Source organism: Lemur catta, chromosome 8 (genome assembly GCF_020740605.2).
Source record: "Lemur catta isolate mLemCat1 chromosome 8, mLemCat1.pri, whole genome shotgun sequence".
Taxonomy (NCBI): Eukaryota; Metazoa; Chordata; class Mammalia; order Primates; family Lemuridae; genus Lemur; species Lemur catta.
In genome coordinates, this window is record NC_059135.1 from 429,034 (window position 1) to 446,442 (window position 17,409).

The 17,409-nt window shown below is 66.0% G+C and overlaps 2 protein-coding genes across 2 annotated transcripts; both read right to left on the minus strand.

The window, feature by feature from the left end:
- Positions 1–2,651: 2,651 nt before the first annotated feature.
- Positions 2,652–5,191, minus strand: NEU4 (neuraminidase 4). Its single transcript, XM_045559193.1, has 3 exons — positions 4,968–5,191; positions 4,575–4,830; positions 2,652–3,825 (listed from the first exon to the last, which is right to left on the minus strand). Exons 1-3 carry the CDS (start codon positions 5,166–5,168, stop codon positions 2,834–2,836), a joined length of 1,449 nt encoding a protein of 482 aa, XP_045415149.1. The 5' UTR covers positions 5,169–5,191; the 3' UTR covers positions 2,652–2,833.
- A 5,355-nt stretch (positions 5,192–10,546) lies between these two features.
- GAL3ST2 (galactose-3-O-sulfotransferase 2) lies at positions 10,547–17,158 on the minus strand. The gene is made up of 7 exons (XM_045559506.1): positions 17,145–17,158; positions 16,262–16,448; positions 15,401–16,078; positions 15,053–15,180; positions 14,751–14,837; positions 13,584–13,860; positions 10,547–12,854 (listed from the first exon to the last, which is right to left on the minus strand). The coding sequence occupies exons 1-7, from the start codon at positions 17,156–17,158 to the stop codon at positions 12,036–12,038; spliced, it is 2,190 nt and encodes a 729-aa protein (XP_045415462.1). The 3' UTR covers positions 10,547–12,035.
- Between the last annotated feature and the right edge of the window lie 251 nt (positions 17,159–17,409).

Genomic DNA, 17,409 nt, shown 5'->3' on the forward strand with positions numbered 1-17,409 from the left:
GCCCAGGGAGGGGTACCTGTATCAGTTAGGGTTCTCCAGAAAAAGAACCCATGTGGTCTGGAGGGAGAGTGGGAACGAGAGAGAGAACTGTTTTGAGGAGTCGGCTCTGAGGTTGCAGAGGGCAGGCGGGAGACCAGGAAGAGCCGAGGCCGCCGCCAGGCCCAGACACTCTGCCGGCGGACGCCTCCCTCCCGGGACCCGCGCGGGCTGCACGAGACCCCCCCCACGTTGCGGGGGGTCATGGCTGCACCCAAAGTCGACTGACTCCATGTTAATGTCATCTTTAAAATGCCTCCGCGGCAACAGCAGGCTGTGTCTGACCAACTTCTGGCCCCGGTGACTCGACCGTCGTGGCAGTTCCAGGCCCAGGGCAGCCGCGTGGCCAGCGGGTGGGACCCTGAGCTCGTGGGGCAGCCTCGAGATTATAGAAATATTTGTATGATCTTGTCTTACTTTTAGAAAGAAAATGCTTTTTAAAATTATTAAATTTTAATAATTAATTTAAAATAGCTATACTTTTAAATAATAAACTTTATTTTTAAAGCAGTTTGGAGTTTATAGAAAAATTAAGCAGAAAGTAGAGCGTTCCCAGACACCCCGTCAACATCTGCCCACACCCACACGTGCACACACATGCACACACACACACATGCACACACACACACACACACACGGCTCCCTGTTTCTAGCATCTCGGCTCCTGTGGTGTGTTTGCTGCAGTCGCTAAACCACACGGACGTGTCGCTGCCACCCAGAGCCCACAGCTTACATGAGGCCCCGGTGCTGTACGGTCTGTGGGTTTGACACGTGTGTCATCACACACGCCCTTCCATGTGGCCACACAGAGCGGCGTCGCTCCCGACAGGCCTCTATGGTCCACCTGCTCATCCCTCCCTGCCCAGCCCGGCAACCGCAACCTTTTCACGGTCTCCACGGTTCTGCCTTTTCCGGGATGCCGGGTACTTGGAGCCGGACGGCGTGTGGCCTTTTCAGAGCCGCGCTGCACTGAGCAACAGGCGCTTCCGTTTCTCCCCTGAGCCCCCACGGCCGCCTGGCTTTCCCTTCCAGCACCGGGCACGGTTCCGCGGGCTGCACGCACCTCCGTCCGCTCGCCCGTCCCCTTCCGCAGGGCGTCTCCGTGGCCTCCACACCATGACGATCACAAGTAAAGCTGCCACCAACACCTCGTGCAGCGTTTGCGTGGACATGAACGTTCGACTCCTTTGGATAAATACCAAGGAACAAGACTGCTGAATCGCGTGCTAAAAGCGTGTTTGGTACCATTTTTTTTTTTTTTTTTTTGAGACAGAGTCTCACTCTGTTGCCCGGGCTAGAGTGCCGTGGCGTCAGCCTAGCTCACAGCAACCTCAAACTCCTGGGCTCAAGGAATCCTCCTGCCTCAGCCTCCCGAGTAGCTGGGACTACAGGCATGCGCCACCATGCCCGGCTAATTTTTTCTATATATATTTTTAGTTGTCCAGCTAATTTCTTTCTATTTTTAGTAGAGACGGGGTCTCGCTCTTGCTCAGGCTGGTCTCGAACTCCTGGGCTCAAGCGATCCTCCCGCCTCGGCCTCCCAGAGTGCTAGGATTACAGGCGTGAGCCACTCGCAGAGTGCTAGGATTACAGTCGTGAGCCACTCGCAGAGTGCTAGGATTACAGGCGTGGAGACGGAATGAGACAGGCCCAGGGCCCCGGCACGTGGCCGCTCCTCTGAGGGGCTGAGGCTGGCTGCAGCTGGGGAGGGGTCCCTGGATGGTGCCCGGAACGCTCGGGGCCCTGAGGGGAGGCCCCCACTGTGTCCCCAGAGCCCCCTCCCAGCAGGGCAGTGGCTGTGAGGGCAGGGGAGCAGTTGGGGGGGATCCTGCCCACTCCCCTGGGAACCCTGGTGGCTTCGAGGCCTCCCGGACACCCTGGGGACCAGCAGTGGGTCCCCATCCTTGGGAAGGCCCCGCTGTCCTGGAATCCAGGGAGGTGACTGGACCCAGAGACACCCCAAAGGAGCTTGTCACGCACAACTCACAGCCAGGGAGAAGTGGCCCGGGGCAGGGGGTGGGGGGGATGAGGAGGCGCGAGAGCCACCAGCAGCGGCGGCCCCAGGAGCGCGTGTGCGCTGAGCGCGGTGGTCGGTTGGGCAGCCCACGAAGGCCTTCCCACCTGTCTGCCTTTTCCAGTGTCCTGATGTGCACGTTTCGTTTTTATGCTCAGAAATGAAGGCTAAAAGCAGAAAGTAAAGCCCCCCCCCCCCGGAACGCCCTGGCGCAAGTGGCAGGGGCTCCGCTGGTCCAGGGAGGTGACCCAGGCATCCAGCTCTGCCCTCGGCGGGGGGCAGGGACAGCTCTGGTTCCGGTGCTGGGCAGACGCACCCACTCACGAGTCCCAGAATGACTGTGGTTGTCAGAGGCGGTGGGGGACAGAGGCGCCACTTCCCCTAATGCCCCTGCAGTGGCTGTGGCAGCAGCAGCTGGAGATGTGGGGGTTCCGAGGAGCCGCCCCAGGCCTTGCGCGTGAAAAGAACAGCAAAGAAGCATCTGCCTGGACACAGGCGACTCCTTTATTCCTCACCGCTGAGCATGCCAAGGAGAGCCCGGCAGCAGGCAGGACGTAGCCTGGGCTGCCGGGCTGGTCCCCCGGCCGGAGCCCTTCCCGAGCCCGCCTGACAGCCCCGGTGAGCTGGTCTGCGACCCAGCCGGCCCGCCCCAGACACGCCGAAAAGCCGGCCGCGGAGCTCCGTCCACCTGGGCCCGCGGCCTCCCAGCCTCGCGACCCCGCTGCGTTCTGCACCCACCCCACCCCTGCCCCCGGAGCCCAGGGCGCAGCTGGCCGGCGGTTGTCAGAAGGGCCGGCACTGAGGCTTGTCCCCGAGGTGGGGCAGCTGGGGGCCCGCGGGCACGTTCTCCAGGACCTCGCGCAGGGAGAAGATGCAGAAGGAGATCTCCTCGTAGGAGGTCCTGGCCCCGCTCTCATACAGACAGGCGAAGGCCAGGGCCCCCAGCGGGCTGGGCCCAATGGACGCCAGGTCAGAGTAGCCGCTGGGGCCCTCGTAGATCACCCAGGGCTCCGTCCAGCTGTGGGGATCCAGCGGGGACCGGCTCAGGTGGATGCCCATGCGCAGCCGGGCCCTGCGCCCAGCGGGGTGGGAGTACAGCAGCCACGTGGGGCTCTGGGGCAGGGTGGCAGGGGCAGTGGGGAGGGCCAGGGCGCAGGACTCCTTGTCCCCACCGACCCCAGGTCCAGGGCCAGGCTGCCCAGGGCCATGCCCCTGGCGCTGTGGGGGGCTGAAGGGCCCTTCCGGCACGTGGCCTCCACGGGGGTCTCCAGCACCCTCCGCTGGGGGTTCCTGGACTCCAGGACAGAGACGTGCAGGGTGGGGGGGCCTCCTGGGACCCACCGACCACCCCTCCCCCTGAGGCCTGTTGGGAGGTGGGGCCGGGAAGCCCACAATGCTGCCCTGGCAGCCCCAGGCTGTCTCGGCCAGCGGGGGCACGAGCTCCCCAGGCAGGAAGGAGGTGCCCTCGTCGGCGCTGAGCGCCTGCACACGGCTGCCCAGGGGGCTGCGGGCGTTGCAGTAGAGGAAGCTGCCGGCCCGCCCGCCGTCCACCACAGCCAGCTGGCACTCGCCGGAGCGCAGGTTGGGCACGAGGCCCCCGTGGTGCCAGGTGCCACCGTGGTCATCGCTGTAGAAGGTGAAGGAGTGGGGGCTGGTCCGGCAGACCTTGCCGAAGCACTCCCGGCGGTCCACACGGTAGGTGTAGGCGGGCACCAGCAGGCGGCCCGAGGGCAGCTGGATGCCGTGGCCCGGGCCCACGGCGAACGTGGCCCAGTCTGCGGAGAGGAGGGTGGAGGTGGGGGCTCTGGTTACCGGGCGAGGGTGCCACGGCAGGGCCCACACGGTGGGGGAAGGGTGGGCCTGGGCCTGGGGGGGAGCAGCTCGTAGCCGACCACCCTCCACACACGACTCATCTGGCCACCTGAGTCCTCCCAGCCCAGACGAGCCTCTCACCGCTGTTAGCAGGCGCCCAGGAGCCCGTGTGGCCGGGCTCTTGGCCAGCCCGGGACGTGTGAGCACTCGGCCAGCCCCGAACCCAGGCTGGCGGCCCGGTGGTGCCCGGTGTGAGGGCTGCCCAGACAGGGAGAGCAGAGGGCGGTGGGAGGCTGAGGACCCGCAAGCCAAGGTCTCCGCGTGAGCTGTGTGTCCCGTCCCCGTCCCTTGGTGCAGCTCCCATGTGCCACAGAGGGTGGTGGGTGGGCAGCCCCTGGGGCTGGGGCAGGGGGTGCAGGAGGAGTCTCGGGCTGAGGCCCCGCAGTGAGGAGGCCGCGAGAGAAAGCGCAGGTGGGAGGGAGGCTGCTGGGTCTGGGGGCCGAGAGAGGCCTCGGCGTCACACCCTCTGCTGCGCAGGAGCCCCCGGGGCAGCCTGCTCCCCCGCCCGCCAGGTGGCTGGGAGGGTGGCCGGTCCCACGTGCCGGGGGGGCTGGGGTGTCGCAGGGCGCTTGGTCACACTTGGGCGGAGGCCGAGGGTGGGCCGGGCCGGGCAGAGATTGCCCCGTTCCACGTGGACTGTGGCCCCGCCTACCCTGCACGGCGCCGCCGATGGCCTCCTCGGTGAGGTCGCGGGCGCTGCCCCACGTGAGTCCGGCGTCGCGGCTGCTCACACAGCAGAGACGGGCCGCGTTCCTGCCCGTGGCGATCTGCACAGCCTCAGGCGTGTGGCCCAGCACGGCGATGAAGAAGAGGAAGACGGTGCCGGTGCTGGCGTCCAGCACGGGGCAGGGGTTCATGGAGCGGTGCTCCTCCAGGGCCGCCGTCCCCAGCGTGCACAGAGCCCCCCACTGCCAGGGGAGGAAGGGCCGCTGGCCAGCACGTCCGGGTCCCGGGCCCAGTCCCGCAGGGGCACCTCGGGAGCGCGGGGCCGGAGTTTGCCCGTCCCCACGTGGGCACCCGCCGTCCCCCAGCGCCGGCCACTCACCCGCACGGAGCCCCCAGCCAGCGTGCCCCTCCGCAGCGCCAGGCGGTGGGCGTGGGAGTCGCTGGGGCTGAGCCGCTGCTCCACGAAGGCCAGCAGGGTAGGCCCGGGGGGCACCGGGAGCAGCGCGGGCACACGGTAGGTCAGGCCCGTCCTCTCCCGCTGGAAGAGCACGGTCCGCGCGGGGACACGAGGGGGCCCCATGCTCTGCAGCTCAGAGCAGGGCCTCGGGTCAGCGGACGGGGCTCAGGGAGCCCCAGCCCCACACCCACAGGTCTGTCTGGACTGGGGAGGGCTCAGCAGGTGCAGACGCGCCCACCTGGCCCCACCCTGTGCCCACCTCGGGGACAGCCCTGTCTCACGCTCCCTCAGCCCAGATCCAGGGCCGCTGCTCCCCAGCCACCCACAGCCACAGCACCCCGCTGTCAGTGCCATCAGCCCGTCCTCCTCGAAACACAGCTTCAACAGCTGACGCTCGGCCAGGCCTGGCGGGTCCTGGGTGCCGGGCAGGCTGGCCAGAGAGCACCCAGGCCCTGCCAGCCCACGTGCCCGGGACGCACGGTCATCGCAGAATTCACCCGGCAAGATGCTGGACAAGTGGACAGCAGGGCACTGGGCTTGAGACAAGGAGGGGCTCAGCGTCCCCAGAGGAGGGGCTGCAACTCCAAAGAAGCCACGGCTAACACAGAGACACCAGCAGTGAGCACACAGGGACCTACACACACAGGGACACACACACACAGGGACACACACACAGGGACACACACAGGGACACACAGGGACACACACAGGGACCTACACACACACAGGGACACATACAGGGACACACACACAGGGACACACACAGGGACACACACACACAGGGACACACACAGGGACACACAGGGACACACACACAGGGACACACACACACAGGGACACACACAGGGACACACACACAGGGACACACACAGGGACACACACACACACAGGGACACACACAGGGACACACACACACAGGGACACACACAGGGACACACACACACAGGGACACACACACAGGGACACACACAGGGACACACACACAGGGACACACACACACAGGGACACACACAGGGACACACAGGGACACACACACAGGGACACACACACACAGGGACACACACACAGGGACACACACACAGGGACACACACAGGGACACACACAGGGACACACACACACAGGGACACACACACACACAGGGACACACACACACAGGGACACACACAGGGACACACACACACATGGGGACCTACACACACACAGGGACACACACACACAGGGACACACACACAGGGACACACACACACAGGGACACACACACACACAGGGACACACACACACAGGGACACACACAGGGACACACACACACATGGGGACCTACACACACACAGGGACACACACACACAGGGACACACACACAGGGACCTACACACACACAGGGACACACACAGGGACCTACACACACACAGGGACACACACAGGGACCTGCACACACAGGGACACACACAGGGACCTGCACACACAGGGACCAAGGGGAGCTCCAGGGGGTCTCCTGCAGAGGAGGGGCCTGAACTCGAGGCCCCAGTGGCAGCTGTGGGAACGGGGGACACACTGCTGGCCCCTCGGGCTGCCCGAGCGGGGTGGGGGTGGGGAGGCGGGTGCTGCAAATGGCTCCCGCGCGCCGAGGGGCAGCAAGAGGGATCTCGGGCCAGTGAGGCCACGGCCCTGTCCCACCCTGACCCCCGCAGCAGAGAGGGACCACCCAGGAGGGGGTTGACGTGAGAAGCCGCTTTGTGCCGGGAACCCTGGGTGCTCGCAAGGGCTGAGGAGGGCGGGAAACGAGACCCCACCACCCCCTGCGCCCCCGGCATGCATGGGTGAGAAGCCAAGGCTGGGGAGACCAAGTGGGCTTCCTGGAGGCGGTGACTGGGGCTGAGTGAGTGCTGAGGGGAGTGGGGCAGGGGGTGGACGACATTCCAGTGACCGACAGGATGGCCAAAGGCCCCTCCCTGGCCGGCCACAGCCCGCCCTGTAGCCGATTCCTGAACTCGGCTGGTCACCGGCCCCCCCAGCCCACAGGCAGGGCTCCCGCGGGGACACTTTGTGGTCGGATGCCGCGTCCGCACCCCACCCCAGACGCACCCCCCACCGTGCGTGGGGCCGTCCCCTGGCAGCCACCCGAGAAGCCCTTCCACGAGCAGCGGGACCCCATGCCCGGAGCATGGCAGGGGCAGCCTCTCTGGGAGCCGCCCGCCCCTGGAGTTTGCCCCCAGAGAGGCTCCCAGGGGCAGGGCCAGGGAGGGGTGTGTTGGGGACACCGCGGGGTCTGCTCGCCACAGGCCGCACCCGCCAGGGCCTGTTGGGCCGTAAGTGAGAGGCACAGCCTAGCTGGGGGGCGACGGGGGGGAGGGGAGCACATGGGTGACCGGGTGGCGCCCACCACGCAGGGCTCGGAGCACCCGGAGCCCACGGCCGGTGGCCTGGCCAGCCACGCATAGGAGCCAGATGGGCACGCCAAGGGGAGGGAGGGGTGGCAGGGCGCCCACATCACCTGGCCAGGACCCAAGTGCCCCACACAGGGCCATGCACAGTCGCCGGGCAGGTGGGCCCCGCCCCGCGCATGGAGAAGGGGCTGAGGGTGAACACTCGCGGAGCCGAAGGGCGAGGGCCGGGACAGACACCTGCAGCTCACCCACCTCGGCCCGGGGCTGGCTCTCGGCCACGCAGCCCTCCCCGCTGCTGCCTGCTGCCAGCTCGGCCCGGACAGCAGCTTCCTGTCTCCTGGCAGCCCCTGCTCTGTGCTCAAAGGGCAACTGTGCCCAAGCGGGAAGCAGGTGCGGGTGCCACGTGTCCCTCTGGGCCAAACGGGCACAAGCAAGACATTCTCTCTGCACTGGCTCGTTCCCCAAAGCCTGGGAGCACGGGAGCAAGTGTCAGCACACCCTGCAGAAGGGGGACCCAGGCCCACTGCAGCTGGGACACAGCAGGAGGGATGGACGCTGCAGGGACCGGCTGGTCACTGTCCTCTTTGCACAGAGGGGACACTGAGGCCCGCAGAGGACATGGGGCTGCCACACGGCTGGGCATCCTTGCCAGGGCCAGGCCCCAGGCTTCCATGCCGCCTCAACGTCGTGGGAGAGCCCCTCAGCCCAGGAGGAGGAGCACGGCCAGCCCTGCCCAGCTGGTGGCTTGACCAGGGCGTCTGTTCCAACATCGACTAGCGTCCCCACACCCTCCCCACAGGGCCCTCCCCGGGGAACCAAGTCACGGAAGGGGAGGTGGAGGCCCGGAGAAGGGGGACCTCTAGGAGAAACTGGTCTTCTGGCACCCGGACCCCTGGGTGGGACCCCTAGGGCTCGTCCCACGGCTCGGCAGGGACGGCCACAGGCCTCCCGGAAGGCCGTCCTGTGAGGCCAGCCCAGTCCTTCTCCACGCACCCCTGGGCCACTGCATCTTGGGACCTGCCAGAGGCTCAGCCTGCCGGGGGCATTAACTGGCATCCAGGTGGCCAGCAAAGCCCCTTGCACAGAATTCTGGCAGGGCCCTCGGGCAGCCCTGTCCCCTCAGATGGGTTCTCCAGCCTGTGCCATGAGCATCCGCGCCCTGGCCGGGGCGAACACTGGGGATTACAGACCTCTCTGCCTGGCGGCGTGTCACCTACGGGCCCATGTGCAGAAAGCCGGGCCTCCCAGCCTTGGGCACCCCCCACCCAGTCTGCCCTCAGGGCCCCTCCCCGTCACACCCACCATTGGGGGATCGAAATTGTCCCACTGGGGGATCCATGTGGGGCCTCTGGCTGGAAGGGCCTATGGGCTCCAAGCAGCCCACCCTTTGTTTTAGAAGAGCTGCCCTGGGGGTGGGACTTGCCCGTCAGCCCCAGAGAAAGAGGGGCGGGGCGGGGGGGGGGGGTGGCAGATGCCCTCAGGAGCCAGGTCCTGGCCCGAGGGCCAGGGGTGCAGGGTGAGCGGGGTGGGACTCACCGGCCGCCTCGGGAAGGCTGCAGGGCCGCTGGAGAGGTGGCCGGCTCGCCCGGCCCAGCGCGGAGACAAGAGCCCACTGTGTGGTGCTGAGCCCAGGGCCTGGCTGCGCCCCAGCCCTGCGTCAGGACACTGACACTCCCCGGGGGGCAGAACAGCTGCAGCCCCAACCAGGGGCGGAGGGTGCCCAGGCCAGCCCAGGGCCCCTCGGCACCGGGATGCTCAGGGCACCTGGGCTCCGGGCACACCACAGCTGGAGTCCAGCTGCCCCTCGGCCCCAGGATGCCACCCCCTTTGGGCCTCGACAACCGCCAGTCCCATGTCCCTGCTCCCAGGCCTGGCCAGGACCTGGGGGGCCAGCACCCCACCCCAACTTCCTGCGCCTCGCAGGGCAAAGGGTGGAGCCCTGCACCACACAGCTGCCCCCCAGGGCTCCTGCCAACCCCGTTCCCGCGGGCCACTCCCAGGTGGGGAGTGCCCATGCCCAGCCCAGCATGTCAGAGGAGGCCATAGGTGACAGGGTCTCCAAGGGATCAGCCTCCAAGGGGCTCCCCTGGCCCCAAGGACCCTCCCTCCCCGCGGTGAAGGGCATGGTTGGCCGCTTCTGCCACATCCGGGCTTCAGTGGGAAAACAGGGCATCTTGTGACTTGCAGGCCAAGGTGCTAAACCTGCTGTGTCCCATCAGGTCCCCGAGGCCTGAGGGGATTTACTGGGGCACCCGGCGGGAGGATGTGGGACACAGGGAAGGAGGGAGGGCTGGGCTCTGGCTCCCTGTGTCTCATCCGCGTGGCCACGTGGGCCACTCATCAGGGCCACGGCCAGGCCCCAGGGGGGCAGGACTGAGTCCCGGCGGCTGGGACACGCACGGCACACACCCCTTCTGCCCACACCACGGATCCTGGCCCCAGGGGCAGAGGGGTGGGAAGGGACAGCCTCCCTGCCTGGCGGAAGCCCCACCCCAACCAGAATGGACCAGGCTCACCTCCCGCCTCTCCTACCCCAAGTCCAGGACTGGGGGACAGGGACCAGCGCCACCTACTAGGTTCACGGGGAAAAGGAGCCCCAGTTCCCTTGTGAAGCTCCCTCACTGGGCCAGCCAAAGGCAGAGGCCAGGTCTCAGGGCAAGGCCGTCTGACCAGGGTGTGTCTGTCACCCGCAGCCCACGGCTCGGCCATTCAGAGATCCCTGGGCACGTCTGAGGCTCTGTCCCCTTGGTGTGAATGCCCCAGAGGAGGAACTTTCCTTACTGTCCTGGAGAAGCCAGAACCTCCCATCCTGAGCTCTAAGTCGTGGGCTGGACAGCGGCTCAGGACCCCAGCAGACCCCAGCAGCACAAAGAAGGCCCGGAAATGCCCCTCCCCCAGAAGTTTCCGCCACACCACTGTGCTCCCAGCTTTCCCTGGCTGCACAGCGCTGGCGCGGCCCAAACACCCTTTCAGTGGACAGCTGGACAGGCTGTTTTCGGAAGGCTCTGTTGCAGACAGCAGGCATGTGCACATTGTGGTGAAGACCCCTGCGTTCCCCTCCAAAAGGACAGTACCGGTTTACCTCCCCTCCAGCCTCGAAGGCAAAGACAAAACGGTGAATTGCTACCGTGACTTCATTGCTGAGACTGCAGCCGAGAGCAGGACCCACGTCAGGGCTGCGAACGCCGTGGCCGCCGTGGCCCGACTCTCTCCCTCTCCCCCGAGACAACCTGTTCTCTGTGCACAAGAGCAGCGGTTCCCCTGGCCCTGGGTTCCCCTGGCCCCCACGAGCTGAGGGTGGGGTACTTGTTTCCTTCCTTGTGTGACAGTTTCTTACCTGGTGTCTTTTTTGCCTTCTGGGGCCCCAACCCCCCACAGCCATCCAGATGGTCAGGCTGGCGCTGGCTCTGAGCAGTGCCCGCGCCAATCTTCCCTGTCCCTGTGCAGTTTGGGGAGTCCTTATTCAGTTTCCAAACATTCTCATTTACTCTCAAATTCATTGCAGTATCTCCTCTAATCTCACCAAAAATCCACCCTTCTCAGAGGTCCCTCCATTTTGTCTGGGTCCAAGGGAGCTGCCTGCTCTGAGGACCGGGGGGCCTGGGCCTTCTGTAAAACGCCGACTCCTGACACGTGTGGGCCCGCCTAGACACAAGAGCCTAAGCCCGGTGCCAGCGTCTCAGGCCGAGGGCCCTGGCGCAGAAGGAAGGGCCAGGAGGAGCCTCTCGGCTGGGATGAGAGAGCGGCTACGATTCTTAGGCGCTCCAGGCCCCCTGCCTTTTCCAGGGTGTGTGGTGCTGGCTGACGTGCACCTCACTCCAATCGATGGCCCCCAGACAGCCAGGGGCCACATCCTGCCAGCCAGGGGGACTCAGTCCCTCCCCCTGAGTGACAAGGAGGGGCGCCCAGAAGCTGCCTTCTGGGACTGCATCCAGCGTGATCTCCAACCAACCACGGGTGTGACAGACACGGGGCCCCTCTGAGCTTCTTCAGCAAGCGGGATGTTTTCTCCTTCACTGCACATGCAGGGGCTGCCCCGGCAGGGAGCCGTGGGGCAGACCCCCGCCTGTGCTCAGGCTAAACCACTTGTCTTGTGAGCAATTCTGGCATCTCTCAGTCTAAGCTTCAGGAGGAGCCACAGGTGGGAAGCTGTTCCCAAACACTCCAAAGCCTGGGCTTGTCTTTGTGGCACTGCCTGTGGCTGCTGTGACCAGTGCCATGTCCCTATGGCCTGAAAATTCAGGGGGTCTCGCTGAGGTCCTTCAGGGACCCACAGCCCCACTGCCCAAGGCCCTAGGGATTCCCTGGGCTCCGGGAGCTCTGCGGGCAGACTGTGGAACCAGAGTTAAGTATCATTCGCTCTCCTACTCGTGAGACCTTCCATCCAACGCACAGACGCGCAGCTGCACAGCCGCAGACAGGCACGCCTGCGGCCCTGGATTTAGGGCCCTCTCCAAGAGGGGCGAGTCCTGGGTGAGCGTCTTCCTTGGGGGCTTCAGTCTCTTCTTCACTTTAGGGCAGGCCCTGCTGGAGCCCAAGGCCTCCGGGCGGGCTGCGGAGAGGGGCTGGTGTCAGCTGGAGGCCCTCTCCCTGGCGCCAGCCCCTCTATTCCTCCAGGAACCGGATGTTCTTGGGGGGCTTCTCTGGGAACTGCAGCGAGTACAAGTGGGCCATGTACTGGAGCTCGGGCATCACCAGCCGCTGACACGTGCGCAGCGTGGCGTTGTCCAGGTCCCGCCTGAGGTTGTAGCCCAGGATCTCCGCCTTGCCCGACTGGTAGGGGCGCAGGTGCCGGTCGGTGATCTGCGTCTTGTTCTTGGGCGCCGCGTCCTGCAGGCACAGGGCGGTGAGCTCGCGCCGCCGCGCCCGCAGCAGCGCCACCTCCCCGCGCAGCGCGCGCGGGTCCAGCTCGGCGTGCAGCTGCTCCCAGAAGCTGCGGTTGAAGTGCTGGTACAGGCGCCAGTCCAGGGCGCACCAGCGCTTGGCGCGCTCGCGGCTCTCGGGCGCCAGGCTGGTGACGGAGCGCGCGCTGCGCGCGTTGAGCCTGAAGGAGACCACGTCGTCCAGCTGCCAGCGCAGCCGGCGCCGCAGCAGCACCATGGACTCGTCGAAGTGCTCGGCGATGAGGAGCAGCTGGAAGCGCCGCTCCACGTCGGCCAGGCGCGCGCGCACGTAGCTCTCCTCCGCCGGCGCGTCGCGGTCGAAGCCGAAGTCGAACCACATGTTGTTCCTGGCGTAGGCGTTGTTCATTCCCTTGCTGGCGTTGTAGTAGACGCCGGGTGCGGCCAGGAAAGCGTCCAGGCTCTCCACGCCGCGGAAGGCGGGGACGTAGTTCTTGTAGTAGATGAAGGAAGACTCCAGCTGGGAGACGGGGTTTCGCAGGATGGAGAAGTAGAAGGTGTCCTTGGGCATGACTTTCTGCACCTGCTCGGAGACAGGCGGGGCGCGGGCTGCAGACTGGCGGGGGCGCCCTCGGCCGCACCTGCTCCCGAGCCCCCGCCCCCACCTGGCGGACGGACCCGGGCGGCGCGGGAGGGGCCAGGCCAGACTCAAGCCCTGCGTCCCCTCGCGGTGCTCGGGCGTGGGCTCAGGCCGAGGACACCAGTTGGGGCTTCAGGAGGAGGAGCCCTTGAGCAAAGGCAGGCGGGACAGGGGCAGCCAGGGGCCTCAGGGCCTGGGGTGTGGGGATCGGCCGGCCTCGGGGAGGCCTGCCAGGGTCCCTGGGACTGGGGGCCTCGAGCGCGCACCCTCTTGCAGGTGAGGAATCCCAGACACCGACCAGCCCCGGGGCCTGCAAGGCTCGCATGGCCGAGGTTCTCGCAGGGTGGGTCTGGGTTCACCTCCCGCTGTGCCCCAACGGGGGTCCTGTTTGCTTGTCACCGCTGACCCGCCAGCCGTCCTGCTCCGCTGGAGCAGAGCGTCCAGGAGAGAGCAGCAGGCGGCCTCCCCCCCTCCCAGCCCCTCCGCGTCCCTTCCTGCCCCCTCCTCCTGGCAGCACACCTGGGCTGCCCACCCCAGCCCCGCAAGAGGCTCGCGCTCCCCAGCTCCACGGCGCGGGGTCCAGCCTCCAGGCCACAGCCTCCCCAGCGCGGCCCGGCCCACCGCAAAGCCCCGTGCACCGCGGCCTCCGACCCGCAGGGGCGCCGGCCGCACCTCGGGCAGGTTGAACCTCAGGTGGTTGCACATGACGTTGAAGCGCCGCGGACCCCCGGCGCCGCTCCGACTCGCGCCCTCCACGTAGCGCGCCACGAAGAGCCAGGGGTAGCCCAGGTGGAAGTCGGAGCCGGCGGGCAGCGCGGCGGACAGGTTGTGGGTCTCGGCGAAGCGGTAGAGGATGTTGAGCACGGTGCTGCTGGCCGTCTTGTGCGTCTTGAGGAACATGATGTTGGTGACGGGCAGCCCCTGAACGGCGTCCTGGCCCCCGAACAGCCTGGGAGGGTGGGCAGGGCGCCGTCAGCGGCGGGGGGACCCCCGACTGGCACCCCGACTCCAGCTGGGTGGCCCACTGGGCAAGCACCCTGTGTCCAGCATCGTGACCCGGACACAGCAGCCCCCACGGAGACCCCAACCCGCCCCATCACCGTGCTGCCTCAGCTCTGTGCCCCCCAGTCCTTTTAATAAGGGGGTTCGTTCTGTGAGGTTTGAATTCAGTGGAGCGGCCACACTTAGGGATCCGGAGGCTCATCTGTTCCACCACGTGCCACTGGCTCAGCCCCCCGGCCCCAGGAACCCCCTGGGCACCCCAGCCTTCTCTGTGGCTCCCAGGGCACCTGCCTGGCCCCAGCCCATGACCTCAGTCACGTGTGCAGCATTTCTTGGCTGACCCTTCAACCCAGGAAAAGGAAGAGCCCCCAAAGCCGAGACCGGCAGGCCTGACACTCGGCCAGAGCAGACTCCAGGGCTCCTCCTGTGACCCCATCGTGGCACCCACCGTAGGGGCCGGGAGCAGCAGGGCAGGGCCACCAAGTGTGACCGGGGTGGGGGGACAGGGTCCAGCCCAGCCTGGGGCAGGGGGGTGGGCACAGACACTCTCCTGGGACCCGCCTGCCACAGCTTGGCCCAGGGGGTGCTGGTGCCCCTCCCTCCCCTGGAGATCCAACGGGGGGGCCCTGGGGCAAGGGGGGCGCCCAGGGTTTCAAGACTCTCCCAGCAGCCTGGCTAAAGTGGGCTGGGAGGTGAGCAGGGGCTGCCACGGGTCTGGCCCTCGTCCTCCCAGGCTGACAGGCCACCTCTGTGGGGAGGAGGCAGGAGCCCTCCCAGACGCTCCCCTGGCCCCCGGCCGTGCCCCCCAGCGCTGTGAGGCCTGCAGGCAGCACTTACGGCGTGAGCAGCTGGACGTTCCTGTGCAGGAAGCCAACCAGCAGGAGCACAGTCAGGGCCAGGAGGAGGAGGACGGCCTGGAAGCACCTGTGGGCAGGGCGACCCCGTCAGTGCCCCGGTCCAGGGCCACACCAGCCCCCGCCCTGCCCCCACCTCCCCTGCCCTGGAGTCAAACCAGATCCTTGGGCCTCCCCTAATCTCTGCAGCAACCCGTGTGAACATCTGCCAGGTGCCCGCCCGTGGGGTGGGGGCTCCACCCCGGCCACCCCCATGTGGCTGCCCGTCCCCTTCCCCGGACTGACTGTGGCGAGACAGAGACCCCGAGCTCGGCACCTCCAGGGGTGAGAGCTGAGAGGCGGCTGCTATGGACTGAACTGTCCCCCAACAGCCCATACACTGAAGCCGTATCGTATTTGGAGGCGATTTGGGCCTTCGGGAGGTGATGAGGGTCAGATGAGGCCCACATGAGGACACACGGAGCACGGTGCCTGGCACAGGAAGACAGTCCTCTCCGGGACTGACCTGGCACCTGGAGGTGGGGAAGCCTGGTTCCACCCACAACAGCGAAATAATGAACTCTGGGTGAGACAGCTCTGTCTTCCACAGAAGCCATCTGCCTCAGGAAGGGGCCGAGGCTCTGTTGTCCTGACTGAGCGGGGCCCTGAGGTCTGCCAGCTCGCCAGCTCGGAAGTGGCACGGGAGGGCCCATGGCACTTGTCCCCAGGGCGCTCCTCGCGCACTTCCTGCCCCAGGCCTGGAATCAGCCACGTCTCCAAGGAGCCCTGGGTCCTGCTGGGTGGAAGTGGCCTTCGGGGCCCACAGGCTGGTGCTGGGCGTGTGCAGGGCCCTGGGAAGGTGCCACTTTCTGGGCCCTCCCGGCAGTCAGAGCCCCGAGAGTGCACACCGCGCCCAGCCCCAGCTTTCAGCAGCCCCTCCTGTACCTCTCGTGCCTGTTCCGCCACACCAAGAGCGTGGGCCCCGTGGGCTCCATGCACAGGCACACATGCACCCCAACAGCAGTGCCAGTGGGACACACACCTGCTCCAGGTCCCGCAGACGTGACGGGGGCTGTCCACCCTCCCTCCAGCCCCTGGCCCTCCCACGGCCCCACGGCAGAACATGGCCGAGACCTCAGTAAAGCTGAGAACCACGATGGCCCGAATCAGCCAGGCCTTGGTAGGGGGAGGGCGGGAGGGCAGCCGCAGCACAGAGGGGGCCGGAGCCCCAGGCAGGACCAGCCGGGTCCATGTCAGCGGGAGGCACTCGCCACCCAAGACGACTCCAGAAGAGGCCCCACAGGGTCGTGGTGCTCTCTGCTGGCCATGACGCTGTCAGGACACCCTCCCAGGAAAGCGGTTTGTCATCCCCTCCCACCCAGGTGGGGACGGTGGTTTTACAGCCGCACATAGTTAGCCTTTAACCTCACCTGATAAGGCCCCTGATAAGGCCCGCACTTCCCCAGGCTGGCCTCTCCACACGCCCAGCCATCCTTTGTTCCTCAAACTCCGCACCTGTATGGGCTCCTCGCGGGCTCTAATAAAACTGGCGTGCCGGCCACCTGGCGCGGCTTTGCTTTTCCTCCGCAGTAGCCCCCTTGGAGCAACGTGCATCTGTCTCCCCTCATCGCAGTGGCTGCCTGAACGACGAATCTCAGAGGTCCCCCTGTTTCCGGAGACAGCCTCCCCTTCCCAGCAGCGCCTGCAGGGTCAGGGTCAGGGTCAGGGGTCGGGTAGGGGTCGGTGTGGGAGCACCAGGGAAGGCGGCGACCCTAGGCACAGGGAGGGCAGCCCAGCCAATGCCATGGCCGCCCGGGCCATGGCAGGGGGTCGATTCCAGGGCTGGGGACGGTGACGTGCTCTGCCGAGCAGAGGGAGGGGTGCGAGGGCCCCTCTCGGGCCTGTGTCCGTCCTCACACGAGAGGCTCGTTCTCTAAGGAGAGCCACGGCTGCACAACTGTGGATCCACTGAAAACCACTAAATCGTGCTTTAAATGGGTGAATTCTTTGGTGTGCGAATTACATCTCAATAGGGCTATTTAAAAAAAACATGAATTTAGAAAGTTTTAAAGAGTTCAGCTGCTAAATAAAATTTGAAGGCCAATGATTATACGGGAAAAGTTAAATATTGCTAAAAATTATAAACCATGTAACGTGGCATGTGAATGCGTTTAGCTTTCAGGGGCTTCCTGACATCCCACGGATGCTCCCCTCTAGCTGCAGTTGGTCTGCGGAGCCCAGAGCTGGTGGCCAGGCCCTGCCACTTTTCTCTGGGGTTGGCCGGAGTCGCCAGAGTCTGGAGAACCTCGGTCAGGGCTTGAACGCTCCCACCAGGCTCCGGCCGGGTGCTGGGACCGATGGTTCTGGGCCAGGCTGGGCTGCGGGGGCCGCGGCACACCAGGCCCTGGCCATGGTGCCACAAACCTCTGCGGCTTTCAAGAGAAAGAGCTGCCTGGACCGAGGGATGATGCAGGATGTGGTGCCAGTCAGTTCCAGGGTGGCCAGTCAGGGATGCTCGAGGCCGAGGCCCTGGGGACCCAGGTGTTCTATGAGTGCCTGAGGTGGGCAGTTCCAGGCATTTGGGGAAAATTCCTGGGTTTCTGGGTAAGAACCAATAAAAGATCTAAAATTATGGATAATAAACAGTCTTAAGACCTTCCATC

Excerpts from the sequence above, each read along its gene's own strand:
- GAL3ST2 (XM_045559506.1), bottom strand. Across the intron at positions 14,838-15,052 it reads GGGGTCTCTGTCTCGCCACA|GTGCTTCCAGGCCGTCCTCC; the intron begins GTCAGTCCGGGG and ends CCCTGCCCACAG. Across the intron at positions 12,855-13,583 it reads TGAGGTTCAACCTGCCCGAG|GTGCAGAAAGTCATGCCCAA; the intron begins GTGCGGCCGGCG and ends GTCTCCGAGCAG.
- NEU4 (XM_045559193.1), bottom strand. The coding sequence starts at position 5,168 with ATGGGGCCCCCTCGTGTCCCCGCGCGGACCGTGCTCTTCCAGCGGGAG. Across the intron at positions 4,831-4,967 it reads TGGCTGGGGGCTCCGTGCGG|TGGGGGGCTCTGTGCACGCT; the intron begins GTGAGTGGCCGG and ends CTCCCCTGGCAG. Across the intron at positions 3,826-4,574 it reads CATCGGCGGCGCCGTGCAGG|ACTGGGCCACGTTCGCCGTG; the intron begins GTAGGCGGGGCC and ends TCCTCTCCGCAG.